The sequence below is a fragment of the Heterodontus francisci genome, chromosome 13, assembly GCF_036365525.1.
Source record: "Heterodontus francisci isolate sHetFra1 chromosome 13, sHetFra1.hap1, whole genome shotgun sequence".
Taxonomy (NCBI): Eukaryota; Metazoa; Chordata; class Chondrichthyes; order Heterodontiformes; family Heterodontidae; genus Heterodontus; species Heterodontus francisci.
Genome location: NC_090383.1, coordinates 6,537,744 through 6,562,903, shown reverse-complemented (window position 1 = coordinate 6,562,903; position 25,160 = coordinate 6,537,744). Strand labels below are relative to the sequence as shown.

Genomic DNA, 25,160 nt, shown 5'->3' with positions numbered 1-25,160 from the left:
CATGTCTAAAGTCGCAGCACTGCCAATGCTCAGCAATTCTTGAAGGAAGTCCTAATATTGTGTCCAGAGCACAGAGTCTTGGGTCGAAGCAGAGCTGAAAGAGTTGGCGATGACTCCTTGCCTCCACTTTGGTGCTAGCTTTGAGACCCCTGCTGTCAGCTACATTGGCTACCTTTGAGAAACACGAGCGTTGGCACTCCTGAAATTATAATTAAGGGATTTAGTCAATGTGCAGGCAGAGATTAAGCACCTTGCAACTGAAGGTATGGATTTCCATTGATCGATGAAGCACAATCCACTGCTTGAATGAGAAAAGAATGGCATTGTATGTTTCCTCCTCAAGAGAACAATAATTTCATTTTAATAAAAGCAAAATACTGCGAACGCTGGAAATCTGAAATAAAAACAAAAAGTACTGGAAAATACTCAGCAGGTCTGGCAGCATCTGATCCGGTTCTGATTAAAGGTCACTGACCGGAAACGTTCTCTCTCCACAGATGCTGCCAGACCTGCTGAGTATTTTCCAGCACTTTTTGTTTTTAATTTCATTTTAACACCAGTTTAACCAGATTTAGTCACATGATAGTGAACTGAATTTGTTTCTTGTTATAAAGAATTTCAGTATGTGGTTTTTCACAAGTCACGATTGTTAACTAAAGTGCTTTAGGGCTTTTTTTAAACAAGGTTAAAGGTGCTATATAATGGCAAGTTGTTGTTGGATTGTCCATCATATCATGAATATGATCCAGGGGACCTTAATGGTTCACTCGAATCTTAGCACTGTGTCGTATAGCATTCACCTATATAGATTTGACAACTCAAACTAAAATTAAAAGAATTATTTATTCTAGTATCAGGGGAGACTAGAGCAGAGAATTCTAGGCTGATACTCCATTGCATTACGGAGGGCGTGCTGCACTGTCCGAGGTTAAACCGCAGTCCCGTCTGCTCTCTCGGTTGGGCATAACAGTTCCCATGACACAATTTCGAAGAAGAGCAGGAGAGTTATCCCGGTGTCCTGGCCAATATTTATCCCTCAATCAACATAACAAAAACAGATTATCTGGTCATTATCACATTGCTGTTTGTGGGATCTTGCTGTGTGCAAATTGGCTGCTGCATCTCCTACATCACAACTATGAATATACTTCAAAAGTACCTCATTGGCTGTAAAGCGCTTTGGGTCGTCCGGTGGTTGTGAAAGGCTATATATAAATGCGGGTCTTTGTCTTCTTAAAATTTCTTACATACTGACCATTCTTCCTATTTTCATGGTATGAGGCCTATGTTATGAACAGGCAGTTAATTTAATTTTTTTCCCTCTGATCAAATTTCCCTGTTTTTAACTAGATTAGTGATTGAATTTCTTTCCCTTCTTTAAACCCAATAATAAATGACCACTTCAACAATACGGATTTTAAAGTTAAAGCAAAGAAGTGGGGTTTATTAACACTCAAACTCAGGAAGGGGTGTAACTTTGCCGCGCATGATTACAAACATTCAGGGAAAGGTTAGAGGCATAAAAAAAGGCCTTTATTTTTATTAAAGAGGCCTTTATTAAATAGAAACTTATCTGAACTAATAGCTAATATGGATTTCAGTTAAAACTAGCGTCCATGAATATCAATAAAAGTGACCAAAAGTTGGAGATCACCGATTAGAAATGCTGAATGGAGGAGGAGATGTTGGAGATATCTCTTCTCTTGCAAATTTCTTTTTCTTTGCATTTTTAAAGGTAATAATGGAGACCACTAAATTGCCAAAGTCACCTTATTTTAGATGGAGAGGAAATTGGTAGAAATTGGCCTTTTCTGTTGTTACTTGCAGCTTGTCTTGTTGATTGTATTCGCTGGATTTGTCAAAGTGTGGCTTCTCTTTAATTTTTCTTGTTGAAAAGGCCTTAGACAGAAGTCTATGCAGCTTCAAGACAGGCTGTGGCTTCATGCAGGGAGATGTGTCTGTAGCACACAGCAGTTGTATAAAATCACACAGGCTGTACCTTAAACTGTTACAATGTCAAGTCCAGGCAGGTTGAATAAGGGATCTCCTGAGTCCGAAAGCTAGACTCTTTTCGAGTGGCTGTCCCACTTGACCCCTCTCCTCCATTTTGACTATGAGAACACAGAAGTACAAACTTAAAACATGCTGTATAAAATGGCAGTTGACATTAATACTCAAATGCACAACATAATTTACAAGGGGCTTCGCATCCATTCGTGACACCTACAATTGCTCAGGTCCACTCTACAGAGATTTCTTTTCCACTTTCCATTCCTCCCCACCCTTACCCCCACCCCCACCTAAAAGTAGTGAATTAATTGGGTTTGCATACTTGTAGATTATTAAGTGAAGCGATTGATTGTGGAAAAACTAAGGATCTGCATCACACCAATCCCATGTGAATATTTTCTACTTCATTTTTATCAAATATTTCAGAAATTAAAACAGAGTTCTTAATTTCCTTTTCTTCTAGGTTTTCCACAAGACGATGCAGCTGAAATTGCGGTCTCGACTGTCAAAGAATGGCTAGCTGACAAACAAGCTTTGGTATGTAATTTGTTTGCTCTTCTGCAGGATTTGAGCAGTGAAGTATCAAACTGCTTTACATCATGGATCGATTGTTTTGCGAATTGAGTTCTATATTCGCTGAACCCAGCGTGGTTACTGAGTTTAAATCTTTAGTTGTCAGTCTTAGCAGGGCATTTGTCAAGTGGATTCTCAAGTGGCTGTATTGGTGTGGGTTTTAGTAGTCAACTTCAGAAATAGGTAGCCATGGCTATCAAATGGTTGCAAAGTGAAGTCGAAGCTGAGGAGCTTAAACTCCATCGCCCAACATTAACTTCATTTTTCAAGTGCCAAGTACAGTGGCCATTTGATAGCCTAGCCCTGTACAGAGCAGTATCTGAACACTTAGCCTTGTTAGCCTGCAACTCAAAACTAAATGATCGTGTGCATTTCTTGTTCCGTTCCCAGTTGTTACTAACTGAAATAATTTCAGATTTTTGCCCTGTTGGATTGTACTTTCAGATCAAGGTGATATTAGTCTTGATTCAAATGGTAGTAAGTACAAGCATGGTAGCTCCCTATTTACATATAGGCAGACATTATCAGGGAGCAGCAACATGTCGGTACACGGACACCAGTGTCTGTGATAAACTGTTTTGAGGTTCGTGACTGGTAATTTCAGGGATGAGAAATTTCCCATTGGCTTCTTATTTCAGTCCGCAGCGGCTTAAAAAAAAATCACATGCCAGTTTCTCTGACCGTTGCTGTGAGCAGGAACAGTGCTTCTGAAGTTCAGACAGATTTCGCGTTTTCTGGCAGGTTCTGATCTATTTCTAAAAAGCCCGCCAGGAAGTCATGAAGCTGTCTGAAGTTAAAAACTACCATTCCCGCCTCAGCAACGGTAGGGGATGGGTGGGGGGACAGACAGGGGAGGGCACAGAGAAAGAGACAGAGGGGGTAAGGGGGGGCGAGAGGCAGAGGGGGGCAGTGAGAGAGAGGGGAAGAAGAAGAGAGGGGGGAGAGGGGGCATGGAGAGGTGGGTGATGGAGAGAGAGAGAGTGATGGGGGGGAGAGAGAGAGAGGGGGGTGATGGGGAGGAGAGAGAGAGAGGGGGGTGATGGGGGGGAGAGAGAGAGAGGGGGGTGATGGGGAGAGAGGGGGGGGGTGATGGGGAGAGAGAGAGAGAAGGGAGTGATGGGGAGAGAGAGAGAGAAGGGAGTGATGGGGAGAGAGAGAGAGAAGGGAGTGATGGGGAGAGAGAGAGAGAAGGGAGTGATGGGGAGAGAGAGAGAGAAGGGAGTGATGGGGAGAGAGAGAGAGAAGGGAGTGATGGGGAGAGAGAGAGAGAGAGGGGGGTGATGGGGAGAGAGAGAGAGAGAGGGGGGTGATGGGGAGAGAGAGAGAGAGGGGGTGATGGGGAGAGAGAGGGGGGGTGATGGGGAGAGAGAGAGAGAAGGGAGTGATGGGGAGAGAGAGAGAAGGGAGTGATGGGGAGAGAGAGAGAGAAGGGGTGATGGGGAGAGAGAGAGAGAAGGGGGTGAGGGGGAGAGAGAGAGAGAGGGGAGAAGAGAGAGAGAGAGGGGTGATGGGGAGAGAGAGAGGGGTGATGGGGTGAGAGAGAGAGAGGGGGGTGATGGGAGAGAGAGAAAGAAGGATGATGGGGCGAGAGAGAGAAAGAGGGATGATGGGGAGAGAGAGAGAAAGAGGGATGATGGGGAGAGAGAGAGGGATTATGGGGAGAGAGAGGAGAGAGAGAGGGAGGGGTTATGGGTGGTGGGGAGAGAGAGGTAGGGGTGGTGGGGAGAGAGAGAGGTAGGGGTGGTGGGGAGAGAGCGAGGTAGGGGTGGTGGGGAGAGAGCGAGGGAGGGGTGGTGGGGAGAGAGCGAGGGAGGGGTGGTGGGGAGAGAGAGAGGGAGGGGTGATGGGGAGACAGAGGGAGGGGTGATGGGGAGACAGAGGGAGGGGTGATGGGGAGACAGAGGGAGGGGTGATGGGGAGACAGAGGGAGGGGTGATGGGGAGAGAGAGAGGGAGGGGTGATGGGGAGAGAGAGAGGGAGGGGTGATGGGGAGAGAGAGAGAGGGAGAGGTGATGGGGAGAGAGAGAGGGAGGGGTGATGGGGAGAGAGAGAGGGAGGGGTGATGGGGAGAGAGAGAGGGAGGGGTGATGGGGAGAGAGAGAGGGAGGGGTGATGGGGAGAGAGAGAGAGAGAAGGGGGTGAGGGGGAGAGTGAGAGGGGTGATGGGGAGAGAGAGAGGGGTGATGGGGAGAGAGAGAGGGGTGATGGGGTGAGAGAGAGAGAGGAGGGTGATGGGAGAGAGAGAAAGAGGGATGATGGGGCGAGAGAGAGAAAGAGGGATGATGGGGCGAGAGAGAGAAAGAGGGATGATGGGGCGAGAGAGAGAAAGAGGGATGATGGGGAGAGAGAGAGAAAGAGGGATGATGGGGAGAGAGAGAGGGATTATGGGGAGAGAGAGGAGAGAGAGAGGGAGGGGTTATGGGTGGTGGGGAGAGAGAGGTAGGGGTGGTGGGGAGAGAGCGAGGTAGGGGTGGTGGGGAGAGAGCGAGGGAGGGGTGGTGGGGAGAGAGAGAGGGAGGGGTGGTGGGGAGAGAGAGAGAGGGAGGGGTGGTGGGGAGAGAGAGAGGGAGGGGTGATGGGGAGACAGAGGGAGGGGTGATGGGGAGAGAGAGAGGGAGGGGTGATGGGGAGAGAGAGAGGGAGGGGTGATGGGGAGTGAGAGGAAGGGATGGGTGGAGGAAGGGATGATGGGGGGAGTGAAAGAGGGATGATGGGGAGAGAGAGAGGGATTATGGGGAGAGTGGGGTGATGGGGAGTGACAGAGAGAGAGGGGTGATGGGGGGAGGGAGAGAGAGGGAGTGGTGATGGGGGAGAGAGAGAGGGAGTGGTGATGGGGGAGAGAGAGAGGGAGTGGTGATGGGGGAGAGAGAGAGGGAGTGGTGATGGGGGAGAGAGAGAGGGAGGGGTGATGGGGGAGAGAGAGAGGGAGGGGTGATGGGGGAGAGAGAGAGGGAGGGGTGATGGGGGAGAGAGAGAGGGAGGGGTGATGGGGGAGAGAGAGAGGGAGGGGTGATGGGGGAGAGAGAGAGGGAGGGGTGATGGGGGAGAGAGAGAGGGAGGGGTGATGGGGGAGAGAGAGAGGGAGGGGTGATGGGGGAGAGAGAGAGGGAGGTGTGAATGGGGGAGAGAGAGAGAGAGAGGGGTAATCGGGTAGAGAGGGGTGGTGGGAGTGAGAGGGGTGATGGGGGAGCGAGAGAGGGAGGGGTGATGGGGGAGAGAGAGAGAGAGAGGTGATGGGGGGGAGAGAGGGAGGGGTGATGGGGAGAGAGAGAGGGGTGATTGGGGGGAGAGAGAGAGGGGTGATTGGGGGGAGAGAGAGAGCGGGTGATGGGGGGGAGAGAGAGAGCGGGTGATGGGGGGAAAGAGAGAGAGCGGGTGATGGGGGGGAGAGAGAGAGAGCGGGTGATGGGGGGGAGAGAGAGAGAGCGGTGGATGGGTGGGGGAGAGAGAGAGAGAGAGAGGGTGATGGGGGAGAGAGGGAGAGAGAGAGGGGTGATGGGGACAGACAGAGAGAGAGGTTGGTGACAGACAGAGTGAGAGAGAAGACAGGTGGGGGACGAGAGAGAGAGAGACTAGGGTGGGGGACAGACAGTGAGTGAGGGGGAGCGACACAGAGAGAGGGGGGAAACAAAGGGAGAGGGAGAGAGAGCAATCAAGCTTCCCTCTCAACAGTTGGATATAGTCATGGAAGTTTTCTTTTCTCTGTTTAACAACTAAAGGGGGTCTGTGTGCCTTTAAGACTGAGAGTTGTTTGTGTCTCTGACGGAGGTGCGCGCAAGCTACAAGCCTGTTTCCTAAGCAACAGCAAGAGAGAGAGAGGGTACATGCTGCGTTGTATCAGTTTAACTGTGTATGGAACTGGTTTGAACTGGCAGACCAGTGAAGCATGCTCGTTGAAGGAAGGAAGGATTTGTATCTCTCAGCAAAAAATCTGCATTGGTCTACAGACTGTGTTTCACCTAAAGAGGAAAAGACCCTGGAAAGGAATATTTGCATTATTGGAGGTAGCAAATTGCTTTTTGAGAAGTCTCTGCCTCAGGAGTGACTTACTGTTACCTTTTGTGTTTCTGGGAGTTCTGGAAACTCAGTAAAGTTTCTAACAATAGACCACTAATTCAAAACCTAAATAGACCTGTAGTTATACTCGTTGAAAGATCTGTGTGACGCCTACTGCAGCCGAAGTACCGTGAACGCTTATCCATCACAGACTCTTCATCAAACTCACCTGAAGACTTAGAGTGGCATCTGACTTTTCGACTCTGGGACACCTCACCAAACCAGGAATGTAACCCGCCAAGACTTACAACCCAGTTGTTTTATTATTCCTAAGAAACAGCTCTAATTTAAAACATCATTTTAGAACTGGTTAACCATTGGTTTTTGAATGTATACATGTGTGCATGAGGGTTAGGAGGAATAAGAAGTTATAAAGTCTTTTCAGACATAGATTTATCTCAGTATTGTTTAAGATTTAGTTTATTCATAAATAGTTAATTTATTGTTGTTCAAAGATACCTGGTTCGGTGTGTTTTATTCGGGGCGTTAATAAAGTGTTTAATTTGGATAATTTCCAGTAGGTGGGAATAATATGCTGTGACCTGTGGAGTAATGGGACTGATTGACAGTGCATTACTTCCGCCTCGGTTGCTACAATATCTATCCGGAATACTGCACATCGCTACAAGAAGTATATGGGCTGACATTGACTACTTGTGCAAGCAAAAAAAATGCTAAATTAGTGTTCAACGTAATGACGAGCAAGTAAGTCAATAAATTAGTCTTCTCATTTGAAGTTTCTTCACAAAAATGCACATTTGTTGTTTTGAGTAATAGTAAGATCAATTTTTAATGCCGTTATCTTTCCGAAATTGTCTGTGGCCACCCATGTAAAACAAAAATTGTAATGTGGGCCCTCACACGAAAAGATATGACATCCCCCTCTCTCTCTGTCCCCTCCCCTCTCTCTTCTCTCTCTCTTCTCTGTGGCCTCCACTCCCTCTGTCTCTCTCCCCCACTCCCTCGCAGCTAGGTTATTTTAAAACACAAGTTTCAAGGCTTGTGTTATGTAAACTCACTTTAAAATGGCATAAGTCACTTAGGAAATGTCTCGATTTCTAAGCTCTGGCACATATTACTTTCACTTGGGACACAAGCTCAGTGACATGTTGAAAGTCGCTGGGCTTTTACTTCCATATAAATGTCGCAATTCCGCTGCTATCTGTTTGGAATCACATTGATCCAGAACTTGTATTGAGGGGAAAACAGGCAAGAAAATCCAAGGAATCTCCAGAAGTCAGCCCTGTAAGTTCCTCATGAATACAAGAGTGCGGTGTAATGGGGCTGAGTGATATTGGCAAAAACACGATGCTGCTGACCCGTATACAGTAGTTAGTAAATACAATATGATGGATAGCTTTAATAAACCTTAATCTATGATGAACTGTCTACAATTCCTTAACAAAATCCATGCTGTATTTGCAATTTTAAAAACTGTTGGGGAAGACCTAGTAAAAAAATGTATTATGTTTCAATGACCATGTTAGAAAGTCATTAACTGATTTTTTTCTGCTGCAAATTGGATTAAAGGACAAGTTTTACAAGTATGTTAAATAATTGCATTGTTCTTTACTTAGTCTCCAGTTTGAGAGCAGATAACCTGAGTGGCCAATGTCATTTGAAAGTTGCTTGTATCATATAACTACATTACGTTAAAAGTGCACCTTTGCTAACAGTAAGAGATTTGGCTTGGACATAAATTGGTTAGCCTGGAGTACAATCTTACAGATAGTGACTGAACATTTATAACTGAATAATACATTCAGTAACAACTGCTCAACTTCTTGCAGAAAAGTGTTTTGTAAATTATCTTGTCAGAGCCGAATGGGAATTGACAGGGACATACTGAGATATAGACTTGTCAATTTAGGAGAATGGCTTTATTGGAGGAACTGAAGGGTGCTGTTTATTTGTAATTGTGTTATCTAGTTTTGTCACTAGATTTGGTGAGCAAATGACATTTTGGCTGTGAGAGTTTCTGTTGTTTCTGTATTTTAGTATCCAGGACCTGGTTTAACAGCCTGTCAAGATGAATAAACTAGTCTTGGCTACTTCCCGTTAATCTCTCCGTCCCTTCCTGTCCCACTGTGCTTTTTCTGTACATGACTCTTCTGAAGTACTATCTGCTCCATCCTATAAAATTCTCCTGATTTGGAGATCACGGCCCTTTTGTTGAATGTCCTGTCTTCCATCACATATTACAAGCAGGTGGAAAAGTTGCACAAACATTGACCATCATGGGTTAAATTGTTTTGTGACAACAGCAGTGTGAGAAATGCTGTCTTCCTGTTGCTGATTTTTTTTTTTTAATGCCTCACCTCAATAATGACAATAACAATCCTCTTGTGTTTCATTGTTTATTGGATCAATGTGCACTCCTGACACAGTGTGAATCCACAGAGGTCATCTGATAAGGTCCATCTAACGCCCTGTGATCTGATGTAGGCTAGTTCTATTCTGTCAACAAAAGTAATTTGTATTGGCATTGCATACTACTTTGCTTGCTACCTAGCTAATACAGTTGTGCTGCTCTCCATTGATGTTTGTATGCTTAGGTACTTTATAGGGAGAAATGTGTTGTAAATTGGATTGTGTATTGATGGCATTAGATTGGCTATGCACTTTATGTACAGATTAATTGTCCCCATGTCTGTGGCTGAGTCAATAATTTTGTCAAATATCCATGGTGCCAACATGTCGTTGCCTATCCCTGGACTGTATTCTATGACAGTATGAACATTTCCATAATGATTTGCGAGTCCCCGTTTACCCTGTGGAGAAACAGGCAGCATGAACATCTTGAGAGTCATGTTGGTTGTGTGCTGATGATGTCAAGGTAAGGGTACGCATTGCACCTTTTGCATATTATATACGCACATTGTAGAAAAACTTGTTTTGTTATTTTCCTTCTGGTTCTCAGTTTCTTAAGACAGGCACCCTGGATGCCAGCTGAGGGCATGATTGGTGGCAACGGACAAGCAACATTGCCAGTAATGCTGTTCTTGTGGCCTGTTGCTCAGGATCATTTAAATCGGATCTGAGGTGGAACTCCTGCCAATTTTTGTTCCTGTGTGATGGACTGACAATTCCTCTGTGCTTGGTAACTCCCTGATAACCCAGTTGACTTGGGTAACATGCCTGCTGAAAAATCCCAAGATCTGGAATCTGATCTATCATGGCATCATGCATTACTAAGGCCCCCAGTATAAATGTGTGCACCCTAACTTCATTGTGACTAGAGACTAGCCAGTCACAGTTTGAAGACATGCTGACTCCTGTTCACATGTAAACTGGATAGTCTACCAGGAAAGATGGAACTTAATGTCGTCTGTTTGTGTCGTAGTATTTTCTTCTTCTTCTTTGACCTCCTTGTCTCGAGAGACAATGGGTAAGCGCCTGGAGGTGGTCAGTGGTTTGTGAAGCAGCGCTTGGAGTGGCTATAAAGGCCAATTCTAGAGTGACAGACTCTTCCACAGGTGCTGCAGACAAAATTTGTTGACAGGGCTGTTACGCAGTTGGCCCTCTCCTTGCGCTTCTGACTTTTTTCCTGCCAACTGCTAAGTCTCTTCGACTCGCCACACTTTAGCCCCGCCTTTAGGGCTGCCCACCAGCTCTGGCGATCGCTGGCAACTGACTCCCACGACTTTTGATCTTTGTCACAGGACTTCATGTTGCGTTTGCTGACGTCTTTAAAGCGGAGACATGGACGGCCGGTGGGTCTGATACCAGTGACGAGCTCGCTGTACAATGTGTCCTTGGGGATCCTGCCATCTTCCATGCGGCTCACATGGCCAAGCCAGCTCAAGCGCCGCTGACTCAGTAGGGTGTATATGCTGGGGATGTTGGCTGCCTCGAGGACTTCAGTGTTGCAGATACGGTCCTGCCACCTGATGCCAAGGATTCTCCGGAGGCAGCGAAGATGGAATGAATTGAGACGTCGCTCTTGGCTGACGTACGTTGTTCAGGCCTCGCTGCCATAGAGCAAGGTACTGAGGACACAGGCTTGATACACTTGGACTTTTGTGTTCTGTGTCAGTGCGCCATTTTCCCACACTCTCTTGGCCAGTCTGGACATAGCAGTGGAAGCCTTTCCCATGCGCTTGTTGATTTCTGCATCGAGAGACAGGTTACTGGTGATAGTTGAGCTTAGGTAGGTGAACTCTTGAACCACTTCCAGAGTGTGGTCGCCGATATTTATGGATGGGGCATTTGTGACGTCCTGTCCCATGATGTTCATTTTCTTGAGGCTGATGGTTCGTCCAAATTCGTTGCAGGCAGCCGCAAACCTGTCGATGAGTCTCTGCAGACACTCTTCAGTGTGAGATGTTAATGCAGCATTGTTAGCAAAGAGGAGTTCCCTGATGAGGACTTTCCGTACTTTGGTCTTCGCTCTTAGACGGGCAAGGTTGAACAACCTGCCACCTGATCTTGTGTGGAGGAAAATTCCTTCTTCTGAAGACTTGTAGTATTACCAGTATATATTACATGCCACATATGCATTGACAAACATGTAGAAAATCCATAATGGACACTTGAACTGCATTTAGTTAGGATCAGATGTTTGCACTGGCTTGTACAGCTCAAGAATGGCTTTAATTCTGAGTTAATCCTGCAGTTGCAAGCGAGCCTTTTCAAATCAGATTCACTTTGATTTATGCAAATTCATAACAATTAGGTGGTTCTGTTTAATTTAGATTGACTGTTAATTCTAGTAAGTTTTAATCACCAGCCTCCAGCTAAATGACTTGAGTTACTGTGCTGGCAGTCTGATTTACAGCCATTTATTTCATTTGCAACTTGTAAAAGGTTGTTCCAAAACCATCAATGAGTTTTCCTTTTTGATCACCTGCTGTTGCTCCAGAGGGGCTACACTATTATCTACTTAGTTTCTTCAAGTTACTATTTTGAACTTAACCAGAATGAAAACACTGGTATTGTTCCTTATTCCATAAAGATCCATGCACAATTCGATTACCCTTTCACACTGTGGAATTTCAGTGCAGTGAAGAACCAATACTTTTGGAAACTGGTGGTGATATCTGAGTTCATGGTGGTGTTTCATGCTATTACGGTGTGGTAAGAGGCCAGGTACTTGCCCAAGCACGAGAGGAAGATCGACTTTCTCTATTGCATTCAGTAGTGTAGGATATAGTCCCTCTTTGTCTGGAAACACTGAATCGGACCTGCTTATTTCTTTTGTTGGGAGACCAAATCGTAAGATTTCTGTACTTGTGAGGTTGGGTGGGATTTAATAGTTGTATTAATAAAGTTGAATTGCAAATGTTGGCTTTTAAATGGCTTCACATATTCATGAAGGTACATTGTGCATAGTGTGTTCCTGCATTGGTGAAGTTGAATGAGACTTGAATGCACTCTGTTAGTGAAAAGTAAACAGAGTTGTACATTGTTAAACCAATTAACTTTATCCAACTGCTAACCTACTGGTAAAAGCAGTCCCAGCTTGATCTAAAAAGCTGCCTTTTAACTTGTGCGCAGCAGTTTCCCTTGTTCTGGACTCCTGCACCAGAGGAAATAGTTTCTATCTACCTCGTCAACTCCTTTAATCATCTTAAACACTTCAACTGCATCTTCAAGGAAATATAATCTTGCATATTCAAGGAAATATAAGCCTAGACTATGCCACATTCCTCTTTTGGTGTGACCATTTGTCAGAACTTAGTCTAAGGTTTTGTTGTGATGATACTGACTAGCCTTTATCCCTCCTACAGCAATTTAAAACTAAAAATTGCTTATTTAAAACTGATCAATCAGCACACTTTCAACTTGTAAGACTGCACCTTGCTCTGGGCTTCCATGGAGTCAGAAATAGGGACAAACGTGTTGGTTAGTGAACCCATTTGGTGTTATGAATATAGAATCCCTTGCTGGCTGTGACGAATGTAGTTGAGTATTGCTCCCCCCAACGCTCCGCACTCCTGCAGTGTCCTCTGATTCTCAAAGTATAATTGAATATCTAAGGAAACAGAAATATTAGCTCCATGAGGAGTACCTGGTTCTGTGATTCATCACAACTGAATGTCAATCAATTTCTATCTCTTCGACACAAGACAGAGCCACTGATTCTGTTGAACTGTGTGAGCCAATGAAGTCCTTTCTAGAGCCTACAACATGTGGTTAAACGCTAAAGAAAAACAGACTGTCAGAGGAAGGTTTATTGCCCTCAGTGTGAAATATCCTGTTTGCATCCACAAGTTCCTGTACTTTTAATTTATTCATTAATGGATGTGAGCATCCCTAGTTGTACTTGAGAAGGTGGTGGTGAGAAACCTTCCCAAACTGCTGCAGTCTTTCTGGTGTATGTACTCCCATGGTGCTGTTATTTAGGAAGTTCGGGATTAAACAGTGACATATGACCATGTCAGGATGGTGTGTGACTTGGAGAGAAATTTGGAAGTGATGGTGTTCCCATGAGCCTGGTGCCCTTGTCCTTCCAGGTGATAGAGGTCACAGGTTTAGGAGGAATTAGAATAGGTACATTTTAATGTGAGAGAAAGCACTTAAAAACTAACTTTATAATATTTCAAAACTCCTGGCCTTTGTTTCAACATGTTCAGACCTTGAGATTCAGGTTGCTTTAGGAGCCACAGCTATATTTTAGTTCATATTTGGACTGAGCAATTCTTAGACCTCATTGATTTTTCTTTTTTACAAAAAATGCTTACGTTTTAGATTTCTCACATTTCTTTTCTACTTTTTCTTGATCGTCCCTTGTATGCAAATACAGATTTCAGCGCACACCTGTGTTAGTAGCTCTTGCATACTGTACTAGTAAGATGAAAGAATTGCACATTTAGACACGTGCTTGTTTCATTTGAGAAATTCTTTAGAAACGCCATAGTTTGTGGAATGTACATCTTCATTATAAATGGAGAGTCTGAACAGCCAAAAGCTTGGTGGTATCTAAATTCTGTGGGTACTTTTATAGGCCATCAAAAGTATCACCCTCACCTCCATTTGCAATGTGGCCATATGGAGCAAACTTCATGCCTTTACTAAACAATTTTAGCTTCTAAAAAAAAATTTTTCTGGTCCTAAAAGTAGGGCTTGGTATGAAATCCAAGTTAATATGAAATCTTTTACTGTGGCACGATGGTGTCAAGATCTGTGGCATATTTAATGAAGTATTACAGATCTTGTATCTGCAAGGACTTTCTGTCAACTTTTCCCATTATTAATTACCGTGTCCACATTTATCATGAAAACTACCAATAAACTGTAAACTGCTCATTCTGGCCAGGAGGTTTCCTATATCAATATGGACAAAGGAATTTATGTTAGAAATATAACAATGAGGGCAAAATTTATGACTTTAAAATCGAGGTTGAGTAACATCTGCCAACCTTGGATCAATTACTCCCTGCCCTCTAATACCTCTTTGTCTAAAGACTACATTTAGTTTTGGTTCCTTATGTGGAATAACATGGGAGATCAACTCTAATATATAAATGCTTGAGGAACCAATTTGGGTTATGTGTCTGCAGTATTGTTTCCCGTATCCTTCATGATTTATTGTCAATGTGTAAAGCTTCCTTCCTTTTCCACAGCTTCTTGGGGTATTTGAAGACCTTTTACATTTTTCACAAATTACTTTTCTTCACATTGTGGGAATAACCAATTCTCGCTGGGTGCCTTCATGCAAAATAATTGTGGACACGCAAGGAGTTGTTCTTATGTAGCACTTGTGCTCTTGTGGAACAGCAAGCTGAGCTGTTTAAAAAGAACACTATGCTAGTGACTATTGCCTATTGGATAATGAGCTATCTATTCTGTTACTTCTTGTAGGTAAACCATACTCAGAGAATTAGGAACTTTCCTTACCCTGAGTTCAATGAATCGTGGGCACTAAAGAAGCATCATTCATGTATTGTGATAAGGCTCATGAATTGTTACTTGTGGTCATTGTGAATTATGTCTAAGGAACATGGGCATGAGAATTACAATTACAGCATCAGGAAAAGCGAGCTTCAAACTTCAAACATGCTTCAAACTGTTCAGCTGAGAGAATTGTGTTCATGCTGACTGGCAGATTGTTTGTACTTCACATCCTCAGACTCCAGCATTCTGGGAAATACAGCCAATGATGTAGTTCCTAACCATCGTCAGCTGACAGAATGATCTGAGTTTCTACTGTTATAATCCCCATGGAAACCACCAACAAATGAAAAAAAATTGAATCCACCCATTGACCCCAATTTAGGAAACCAAACCAAACGGACAAGATTTCATTTTATTAATTTTACTTTAACACTCAAAGCAAAACCAACATAAATTAAATATGAAGCAACAGACAAGTCACGGTCAATATATATATTACAAATTAAACTTTAATTATCAGATACAACAGAGATGGGTCTTCCGTTTTCACTGGGCAGTCCACCCAGAATATATGGCAACAATTACAGTCACACTGCTTCACAACTCTGAAATTCCTCAGGTAGATTTTCAGCTCCTTTCTTCAAGGATTTAGCCGCTGTTCTTCTTCCGACAGCAGTTCCCTCTCAATCTGAATTCTGTGGGTGCAGTCTTTACCACAAGGTACACTTCTCCAGAACTTCTGGAGTTCTGCTCACGACAGTCTTGACGGTGTGGATTTACCAGTCTTCCCTTTATCCGAGTCCTTCCGTGACATCTGTGCACTATATGGTTGGGTCTGGTTAGTCGGCTGCTTTAAGTAACAGAAACAACTCTTGGATTCAATCTTCACTTTCTTCTGCTTACTGGCGCTCCATTGCTGCCTCATCTGCCTGGTCTGGAGAGGACTCTGTCTCCATTATCTGGTTTTAACCAGCGTCAGTTTCCCTGGAAATCTGAAGTTGCTTTTCCAGCTTCTATTTCAGTTTTGGTTTCTGTTTCTGTTTCAGTTCTAGTTTCTGTTGCAATTCTACTTTTTGTTTCAATTCTAGTTCCTCTCTCATTTAGGGTCTAAAAAAAACAAGTTTTGCAACCATGGATTCCATCACACACCACTGTCAGCCAATGAGTTGGAGGTGGGGCGGGACTTATGATAGGACTCACAGCAAACAGTCTATTTACTCAGCAAACAGGGTCTATTTAAACAGCGCACTACAGCAAACAGAACTCATGACACAAACTACAATAATGTCTCGCTATTTTAAGAAAAGCATTATTTCTCCAGCAAATGCAGTGAATGTAGGATAATTATACAGTACAAATTATGTGCATAAAATCAGTCCCAGTCATTTACAGCACTGATGTTTCCAGGTGTGATTACAGGGGATTATCCAATCATGTCCATTCTGGCCAGAAATATTGCAGTCCCTATCTGCAGCCCAGAATGATAGTTGTGTCAAGAATATTAGCTAAAGCTGAGGCTTTTTAGAAAGGGTGAGGCCTCTGAGTAAAAATGTTAATTAAGGCACATAAAGGCATCAATATCAATTTTATAGTATTGTTTAATCATGTTATTATGAAATAGGTAATGGTTTTTGATTCAAATGCTATTTTCAAGATTGCAATTTTTCAGACCCTAAGAGGGGAGAAAAAGTGGTCGAAAGGATTTTGGACAAAAGAAAGTTTCTGAAAGTGATTTGACTATTTTGTTGTCTGATGTTTCTCACTGCTCGTAATTAGAATTCAGATTGCTGTTCTGTGAAGAAAATCAATTGAAATCTGCCTGAGTTCCATTTGGACACTGAGATATGTGACATGGAAGGTGTGGACAATGGGAAATGTGTGCAGTCATCTAAGATAGATATCATTTTTTTAAGTTTTTCTTTACACCCTTGATCAGCAAATTTGTTTGTTAAATTATTCCTTTTAAGATTGTAGGAATTTAAACATGAGTTGCAGGTTCAGTTGCAGTACTAAATTTAATTAACTGTAGATTCAACATAGCTAGTGCATCATTGGGTCTGTAGGTTTAAATTTCCACTATCTTAAAAAGCACAATTAAAAAAATTAGGTAATGGCAGAATATTTATATATATCTATCTATATTTATATTAATGTGTATGTATAAAAAATCCCTTCAGCATGATTTGTGCTTGGTTTTTGCCAGTGTGCTGGGGGGGTGCGGGGGGGGAGGTGTTGGATTTGCACTACAGTGGGGTTACCTTATGCCAAGCATGACTTTGGCTCTCAGCAGTCCTGTCAGTTTTTGCTAAGTCTCTCCTAGCAAGTCATGCTCGTCAGATATGGTCAGTAGCTACCAGTCTGTACAAAGGGGAGTAACAACAGCTAATGTGCAGCTGTCTCCACCTAAATTTTCATCAGCTCCTCTAACAGAGGCCTAAATCAAAAATACAATGTCATTAATTAAAGGCAAGAAACTGGATTCATTATTAATCACACTGATTAATTGCATGTGAATCTAACATTCATGCAGAACCGGGGCAATTAAAAGCGTTTGAACCCGAAGCCATGAATCAAGAATTTGCTCTGGTCATTCATGCACAGAAATGTTGTGCTAAATAGTGTATGTTGAAAACTAGATTGATAATTGTTGACTTCAGGTTTGGCCTTAAAAAAAAAAAATCTTTACATATTGCTCTTTAAGCAGCATCACTCCTCTAATTATTGACATTTACATGAGTGGGCAAGTATTATTCCCCATTCTTTAACATTGACCATCTGTATTAGCACAGATGACCTCTGTGAACGTTTATTTTTTTTCCAACAGGAATTCCGTAGTGTTGGAATTAAATCACATTTTGTGCCTTAAACTGCCATTATACATTGCAAAAAAAAAATGTATTGGCACTTACTTTTGAATTAAATAAACTTTTCAGCTGCAATGGCTGAAGTCTTACACAAATGCAAGCAAGTCTTAGATTTGAACTCCACTATTGCTTACAGATAAAATTAGACCTTTCTCGAAATTAAGTGCTGCTTGAGAAAATAGACCAATGCTGCATCAGCACTTTGGTCACGATCTATCCTCAAGGGGAAAATTCCTGATCCAGTCATAAGAACATAGGAACAGGAGGAGGCCATTCAGCCTGTGCCCTTGTTCCGGCATTCAATGAGATCATGGTTTATCTGTATCCTAACTCCATCCACCTGCCCTTCGCTCCATATCTCTTTATCCCCTTGGATTGCAGAACTCTATCAATCTCAGATTTAAGATTATTAATTGAGCTAAAAAGCTACTTTTTTTTTGTGGGAGCAAGTTCCTCACTTCTACCATGCTTTGCGTGAAGAAGTATTTCCTAAATTCTCTCCTGAATGCCTGGCATTGCCTTTAAGGTTACGTTCCTTTGTCATGGACTCCCCCACTAGTGGAAAAGGTTTGTCTCCATCTACGCTATCAATTCCTTTCAAAATTCTAAAAGAACCTCAGTCGTATCACCCCTTAACCTTCTATAGTCCAGGGAATACAAGCCTTGTTTTTGTAATCTCTCCTCACAATTTAACCCTTAGAGCCCAAGCAGCATTCTGCTGAACCTATGCTGTACTTCTTCCAAGGCCAATATATCCTTTCTGTGCACAGTGCTCCCGGCGTGATCCAACCAGAGTTTTGTATAACTGTAACAAAACTTCCTCCCCTTTATATTCTAGTCCTCTAGTTCATTACCTGCTTTGTTGAATGCAAGTCGAGACCTGATTCCATTGTCATATGTCAACAGTTCCATGTGCACTCCCAACTTTGAACCAGTATGGGTGAATGGAGGTGCTTCTGATGGATGCACGTGAACCCTGCCGATGTGATACTGAAGCTCACCTTCAGGTTGATGGCCATAATACCTAATTTCAATGGTTAGGCGGCACTGAACTGGTATTCCACCAGCATTTGCACTGTCTTTGGAAAACAGAGCACGGTACCAGTGGGGCATCCTCAGTACTTCTGCCAGTTTGTGGTTATTTGTAACATGGCAGGTATAGCCACTGCTATTGTTTTCTAAATCTCCCCTCCCAGGTAACTTAATTTTGTATTCACTAAAATTTATAACCTGGCTTAAGAGGGAGAGAAATATCCTTTGCTTTCCAACATGTGGTGTAAGATGTCACAAGTGTGTACAGCGCTATCTGGCCATAACATGTAAATATGCTTAAGTGCCCTTTTAGCCAAGTGCCATTTTGATCTGTCTGCTGCAACATGCTATCACTAGCAGTGGAATTGCCTCCTTGCATTTCCCTTCCCCTAGCACAATTTATAGTAAACTATTGCCACATTCTAGCCATACGCCATTGCACAAAGCCCAGGCTTGCATATCGTCACAAAATATCTCAGGGCTGAGACAGAAACCATAAGGCATTGGCCTCCGAGAGCAGGAGCACACTATTACATTCTAGAATCAGTGACAAAAAAGGTCCCATCTGTTGATGTATTATTCATATCCCATCTGTTAGTGCAGTCCTAAATTGGCATAAATATATATCCCATCTGTTTGTGTGGTACTAAACTGAAATGAACACATACTCCACCTGTTATTACAGTATTTAACTGGTATAAATGTTTATCCCATCTTCTGTGGAATGGTGTGTGATTGCGTCCGATAAAAAGTGGTGTGAGCTTCTCGGTGCGTGTGCTGCCAAGGTACAAACTGCTAAGGTATGCAGTGTAAATAGCCTGTCCATCTCTCTCTCTCAAAGCACACTCATGGTCGTCACTCATCTGATGTATGTCAAGCTGCCTTGGGGACGCCATAAGGCACACATGTTAATCTTTCTCCACTGATGACAGGGGACTGCTAGATATAAATGGGGCTATGTCTATTGACATTGTCAATTGAGCCCAGGGAGGTTGTAGTTGTTTCACTCCAGCAGTAGCATAAATGGTGCGTTGTGTCTGCGTATTTGTGTTGAATTGTCTCTTTTGCAGACATTCACTCACTTTCTTTATCTCCAAATAAATATCACAAATTGGCTTATCAGGTCTGTGCCAGTATTTTCTCCATGTGAGCTACCTCCTTTAATCTCATTTTTCTGCTTACTCCCCAAAGTCTTGAATATTCCACTGTGACCTTGGCACAGTATTCCTCGTCTTCCTTAACCACTCCTCAGTCTTTGACACTACCTTCTTAAACACCTCTCTTCCAATGTCCAGCTCAGTGGGGCAGCTCTTGCTTGGCTCTACTCTTATCTTTCCAATCTCCAGCAATGGCTTCTTTTCCTCATCCACATGCTTCTCTTTGACATCATCCACAGGCTTTTGCAGTCAGCTTCCACATGTTCTCTAACAACACTCAATCTCAACATTCCCACTAAAAGCCTGCTACCCAGCCCGAACCCAAAGGGTTCATGTGTTGACATGTGTTGGGTTCGGGTCGGGTCGCACTTCCAGGTCCAGCATTCGGGCTCAGCTTGGCTCAGGCCAGCTCGGACACGCTCTATCACCACCTCAGGTAAGTGACTCTAATGTTAATTTACTTTTTGGACTTTAAAGGTGGTTTTGTTACAGTTATTTTAAGCTTCTGCAGTTGAGGAACAAAGTGAAAAACGAAAGGTAAGTTAACTGATGGTTGGATCGGGCGCAGGAAAAAATGGAAGGACTCAGACCGAGTCGGGCTCAGAGTCGGATGGGGTTCTGCCAGGCTCGGGTCTGGTCTCATTTGCAGACCCGAGCAGGCCTTTACTTCCCACTAGCTCTCAACCCCTCCACTGCCTCTCTGTTGGCAGATAGCTTGTCCGATGTCCAGTTTTGGATGAACCACAATTCATAATTTTCTTCAGATCAACATCGGAAAGTCTGTAGCTGTTGTCTTTGGACCCCATCACATGGACCATAACCTTATCATCAATTCCATCTCCCTCCCAGCCATTGTCTCAGGTTAAACCAGACAGTCAGCAACATTGGGGCACTATTTGACACTGAGCTGAAATTTCCAACCCCTTATCCTTTTGATCACAAAGAATTGCATAAAATTTACAGCACAGAAACATGAGATTTCTCCTACCTGACTTCATCTCACCCTGTCAGCATATCCTTATATTTTTTCTACCCCTAAATGTAGCAATACTATTTGCCTCAGTTGCTCTATGTGATAGCAATTTCCACATTCTCACCACAGTTTGAGTAAAGAAGTTTCTCTTGAATTAGATTTATTAGTGTCCATCTTATATTTATGATCTCTAGTTTTGGACTCATCCATAAATGGAAACATCTTTTCTACATCTATCCTATCGAACGCCTTTATAATCTTAAAGATCTCTATCAGGTCACCCCCTCAGTCTTTTCTAGAGAAAAGAACCCCAGCCTGTTCAATTTTTCTTGATAGTTATAACCTCTCAGTTCTTGTATTATCTTTGTAAATCTTTTGCACTTTCTCCAGTTCTTTTATATCATTTTTTATAATTCGGAGACCAGAACTGTTCACAGAGCTCCAATTGTGGCCTAACTGAGGTTCTAAATAAGTTTTACATAATTTCTCTGCTTTTGAATTCTGTTCCTCTTGAAATGAAGCCCGGTGCTTTGCTTGCACTTTTTTGTGACTTATTAAATCTACGTCACTACTCTTAAAGATTAGTGAATCGGTAGCTCGATTCCTTTGCACTTCCATCACATTTAAACTCTTGTATTCCAAGTAGTAGGTAGCTTCCTTATTCCTCGTACCAAAATGCACCACATTGCACTTGGCTATATTGAAATAAACGTGCTATTTACATACTCATTCTGCAAGCTTGTTAATATCTTCATCTCATCTGCTGCTGAAACTTTCATCCACACTTCGTTATCTCCATACTCAGCTCTTCTGACTGGCCTCCCATCCTCCACCATCTCTAAATTAAGCTCATCCAAAACTCTGCATTCCTTACCTCCCACTTAGCTACAACACCTGTTCTTATTGAGCTCGGTTGACTAGATCCCTCAATGCCTTCAATTTAAAATTCTCATTCTCATGTTTAAATCCCCTCGTGGTCTCATCTGGCCCTACATTGTCGACCATTAGCCAACTTAGGCACGCCATCTCCCTCTCTTTTAAGACCCTCCTGAAAACCCAGCTCTTCAACCCTTTCTGATTTGTCTTTTTCCTACATTACAACAGTGACTACAGTTCATAAGTATTTAATTGGCTGTAAAGCACTTTGGGTCATCTTGCGGTTATGAAAGGTGATATAGAAATGCAAGTCTTTCTTTCTTTGGGTTGCCTTCCATTGATTTCTGATTATGCCTCAGAAGGGCCTTGGGACATTTGTCAACATTAAAGGCATTATATAAATTCAAGTTGTTCTTCAAGCAAATCCTTAATTCTCCTTTAAAAGAATTTATGGACTTTGTTTCACCGATGATTTATGGCAAAGAATTCCACATTCTAACCACCCTCTGCATAAAGGATTTCTTTCCAACCTCCTCTTCAATTCTTTTTGCGATTATCTTAAATAATTAAAGTCAGTGCAAACAATACATCACTGGTCATTACCCTTCATAATCTAAATATCTCTGGCAGGTTGTCCATTAACCTAATAAGCTGTAGTTTTTTTTCAAAAAGTTATAACTTCTCAAGTTTCTTTTCAGAACTATAAACCCGCACCCCTGATACCAGCCTAATGGATCTGTACTGTACCTTTTCCATTTCTTTTACATCTTTTGTATAATGACATGCTCAAAACTGTACACAATGCTCAAACGTAATCTTAAATAATGTCCTGTACATGTTCAACATTGCCTTCATATTTTTTTATTCTCTGGCTATAGGTACAAAACCAATGATTACATTTGTCTTTACTATAGCCTTATTTACTTGTGCTGCCACCTGTTAATAACAAAGGCCCCTTTGCTCCTCTATTTTATTGAAAACCTTAAAAATTAAGGTGTATTATTTCCAAAATAATTTTTAATTCATTCAAGGGATGTGGGCGTCTCTGGCAAGGCCAGCACCTATTGCCCATCCCTAGTTTGCCCTTGAGAAGGTGGTGGTGAGCTGCCTTCTTGAATACAGCTGAGTAGCTTGCTCAGCCATTTCAGAGGGCAGTTAGGAGTCAACAACATTGCTGTGCGTTTAGAGTGACATTTAGGTCAGACCGGCAGATTTCCTTCCATAAAGGACATTAGTGAGCCAATTAGGTTTTTATGATAATCTGATAGTTTCCATGGTCACCATTATTGAGACTAGCTTTTTATTCCAGATTTATTTAAATGACTGGATTTAAGTTCCCCAGCTGCCATAGTGGGATTTGAACTCAGTTCGCAGACGACATGAAAATTGGTAGTGTCATAAATAGTGAGGAGGAAAGCCTTAGATTACTGGACGATATAGATGGGCAGAACAGTGGCAAATGGAATTTAATCCTGAGAAGCGTGAGGTGATGCATTTTGGGAGGACTAGCAAGGCAAGGGAATATACAATGGATGGTAGGACCCTAGGAAGTACAGAGGGTCAGAAGGACCTTGGTGGTACTTGTCCATAGATCCCTGAAGGCAGCAGCACAGGCAGATAAGGTGGTTAGAAAGGCATATGGGATACTTGCCTTTATTAGCCAAGGCATAGAATATAAGAGCAGGGAGGTTATGATGGAGCTGTATAAAATGCTAGTTAGGCCACAGCTGTAGTACTGTGTACAGTTCTGGGCACCACACTATAGGAAGGATGTGATTGCACTGGAGAGGGTGAAGAGGAGATTCACCAGGATGTTGCCTGGGCTGGAGCATTTCACCTATGAAGAGAGACTGAAAAGGCTGGGATTGTTTTCCTTGGAGCAGAGAAGGCTGAGGGGGGGACATGATTGAGGTATACAAAATTATGAGGGGCATTGATAGGTTAGGTAGGAAGAAACCTTTTCCCTTAGCGGAGGTGTCAGTAACCAGGGAGCATAGATTTAAGGTAAGGGACAGGAGGTTGAGAGGGGAGTTGAGGAAAAATTTTTTCACTCAGAGGGTGGTTGGAATCTGGAACACACTGCCTGAAGAGGTGGTAGAAACAGGAACCCTCACAACATTTAAGAAGTATTTAGGTGAGCACTTGAAACAGCATAGCATACAAGGCTACGGGCCAAGTGCTGGAAAATGGGATTAGAATAGTTAGGTGCTTGATGGCCGGCACAGACACGATAGGCCGAAGGGTCTGTTTCTGTACTCTGATTCTATGACTCATGTCTCTGGATCCTTAGTTCAGGCTCTGGATTACTAATCCAGTTAACATAACCACAATGCTACTGTACCCTGACAACATAAATTCATACTTTCTACATTGAATTACATCTACCATCTATCTACCCCATCCTTTCAGCCTGTCTATTTTCTCCTGTCTTCTTCCTTAGTCCTTATCACAATTTGTCATGCCACCAATTTGTGATCACCAATAATTTTTGATATTGTTCGCCCCCACCCAAGTCTTAAGATCAGATCATTTATGTACATCATAACAGCCCTGTCACTTGTCGCATAAGCTTCCTTTTACCCTACCCTTGGAGCGATTCTGTGGCTTATTGGTAGCATTCCTGCCTCTGAGTCAGAAAATGTTGCTGTAGGCCCTCCTCTCTGTGTCCACTGCAAACAAATCGCCCGGAATTGACTCACAAAAGAATCCAAAAAAACCTGCAGAGAGAGAGGTAAGAGTTTCCGAGTGAGAGGAATACATAAAATTTCTGAAGCATTTTAAGATGATGGTCAGAGTGGCAAGGAGGCAACTACCGATGTCAAACATACCAGGAAGAATTTATTACTGTTCTTTGAACAGCAACAGCCCAGGAAAGGGATGAGAATTTTAAAGGTTGCCAATGGGGTTGAAACTCAGTATGATCAGAAAATAATTAATATACTGTTAATGATTACTGCTTTGAACTATTCACTAGAGGACATGACAGTAATATGCCTTGCATTAATGGAAATAATTCATGCAGATTTATGGATTTAACCATCCATGAGATGGGAGTTCAAACAGGCTGAAAGAGTGAAAAGCAAATGAACAACCCAGGTATCTGAGAGACTAAGAATGACATTTACAGGGGTGTTGAGAAGAAGTTTTTTACCCAGAGGGTGGTGGGGTTCTGGAACTCACTGCATGAGGGGGTGATAGAGACAGAAACCCTCAGTGCACTTAGATATGCACTAATCTACAAGCCTATGGACCAAGAGCTAGAAAGTGGGTTTCGGCTGGATAACACTTTTTCAGCTGGCAGAGATACGATGGGCCAAATGGCCATATTCTATGCTGTATCATTTGGTGATTCTGTGGATCTGCTTGGCATGGCTAGCAAGCAATACATTATCTCAAATTAAGGTAATTTCAAAAAGCATTGATAATTTTTCATTATTTTTCTAGGATTTTCACCTTGTTTTTAACACAAAACATAAAAGCTGAAAAACACCCAAGAGCACCTTTTTTTAATCTGCAATAAAAACTGACTTTGATGGTCCTTATACATAGAGAGTGGTAAGATTCCCCATCCAGACCCTCCAGAATAGTGCAAGTGTCTTGCATAAAGGGTTTAATGTGCTGAACAAATCCATTCATATTGGGGCTGATTCGATCAGAGCAAGTTCCCTCAATGCCCTGTGAGAGGGGCAAGCTGAACCTACCAACTACTGGAAATCACCTTGAGAATCTTCCCATCAGTTTGCAGGAGGAATTCGATGGACAAGGATGATGGTGATGAAATGT

General features: G+C 42.8%; 1 protein-coding gene across 2 annotated transcripts in view; it reads left to right on the top strand.

The window, feature by feature from the left end:
• macrod2 (mono-ADP ribosylhydrolase 2) overlaps nt 1-25,160 on the top strand; it is a 916,639-nt gene that overhangs the window by 699,106 nt on the left and 192,373 nt on the right. For both annotated transcript variants that reach the window (XM_068044311.1, XM_068044310.1), the window contains one exon: nt 2,474-2,547. In XM_068044311.1, coding sequence (XP_067900412.1) covers nt 2,474-2,547 — 74 coding nt within the window. The remainder of the gene's footprint in view (nt 1-2,473; nt 2,548-25,160) is intronic.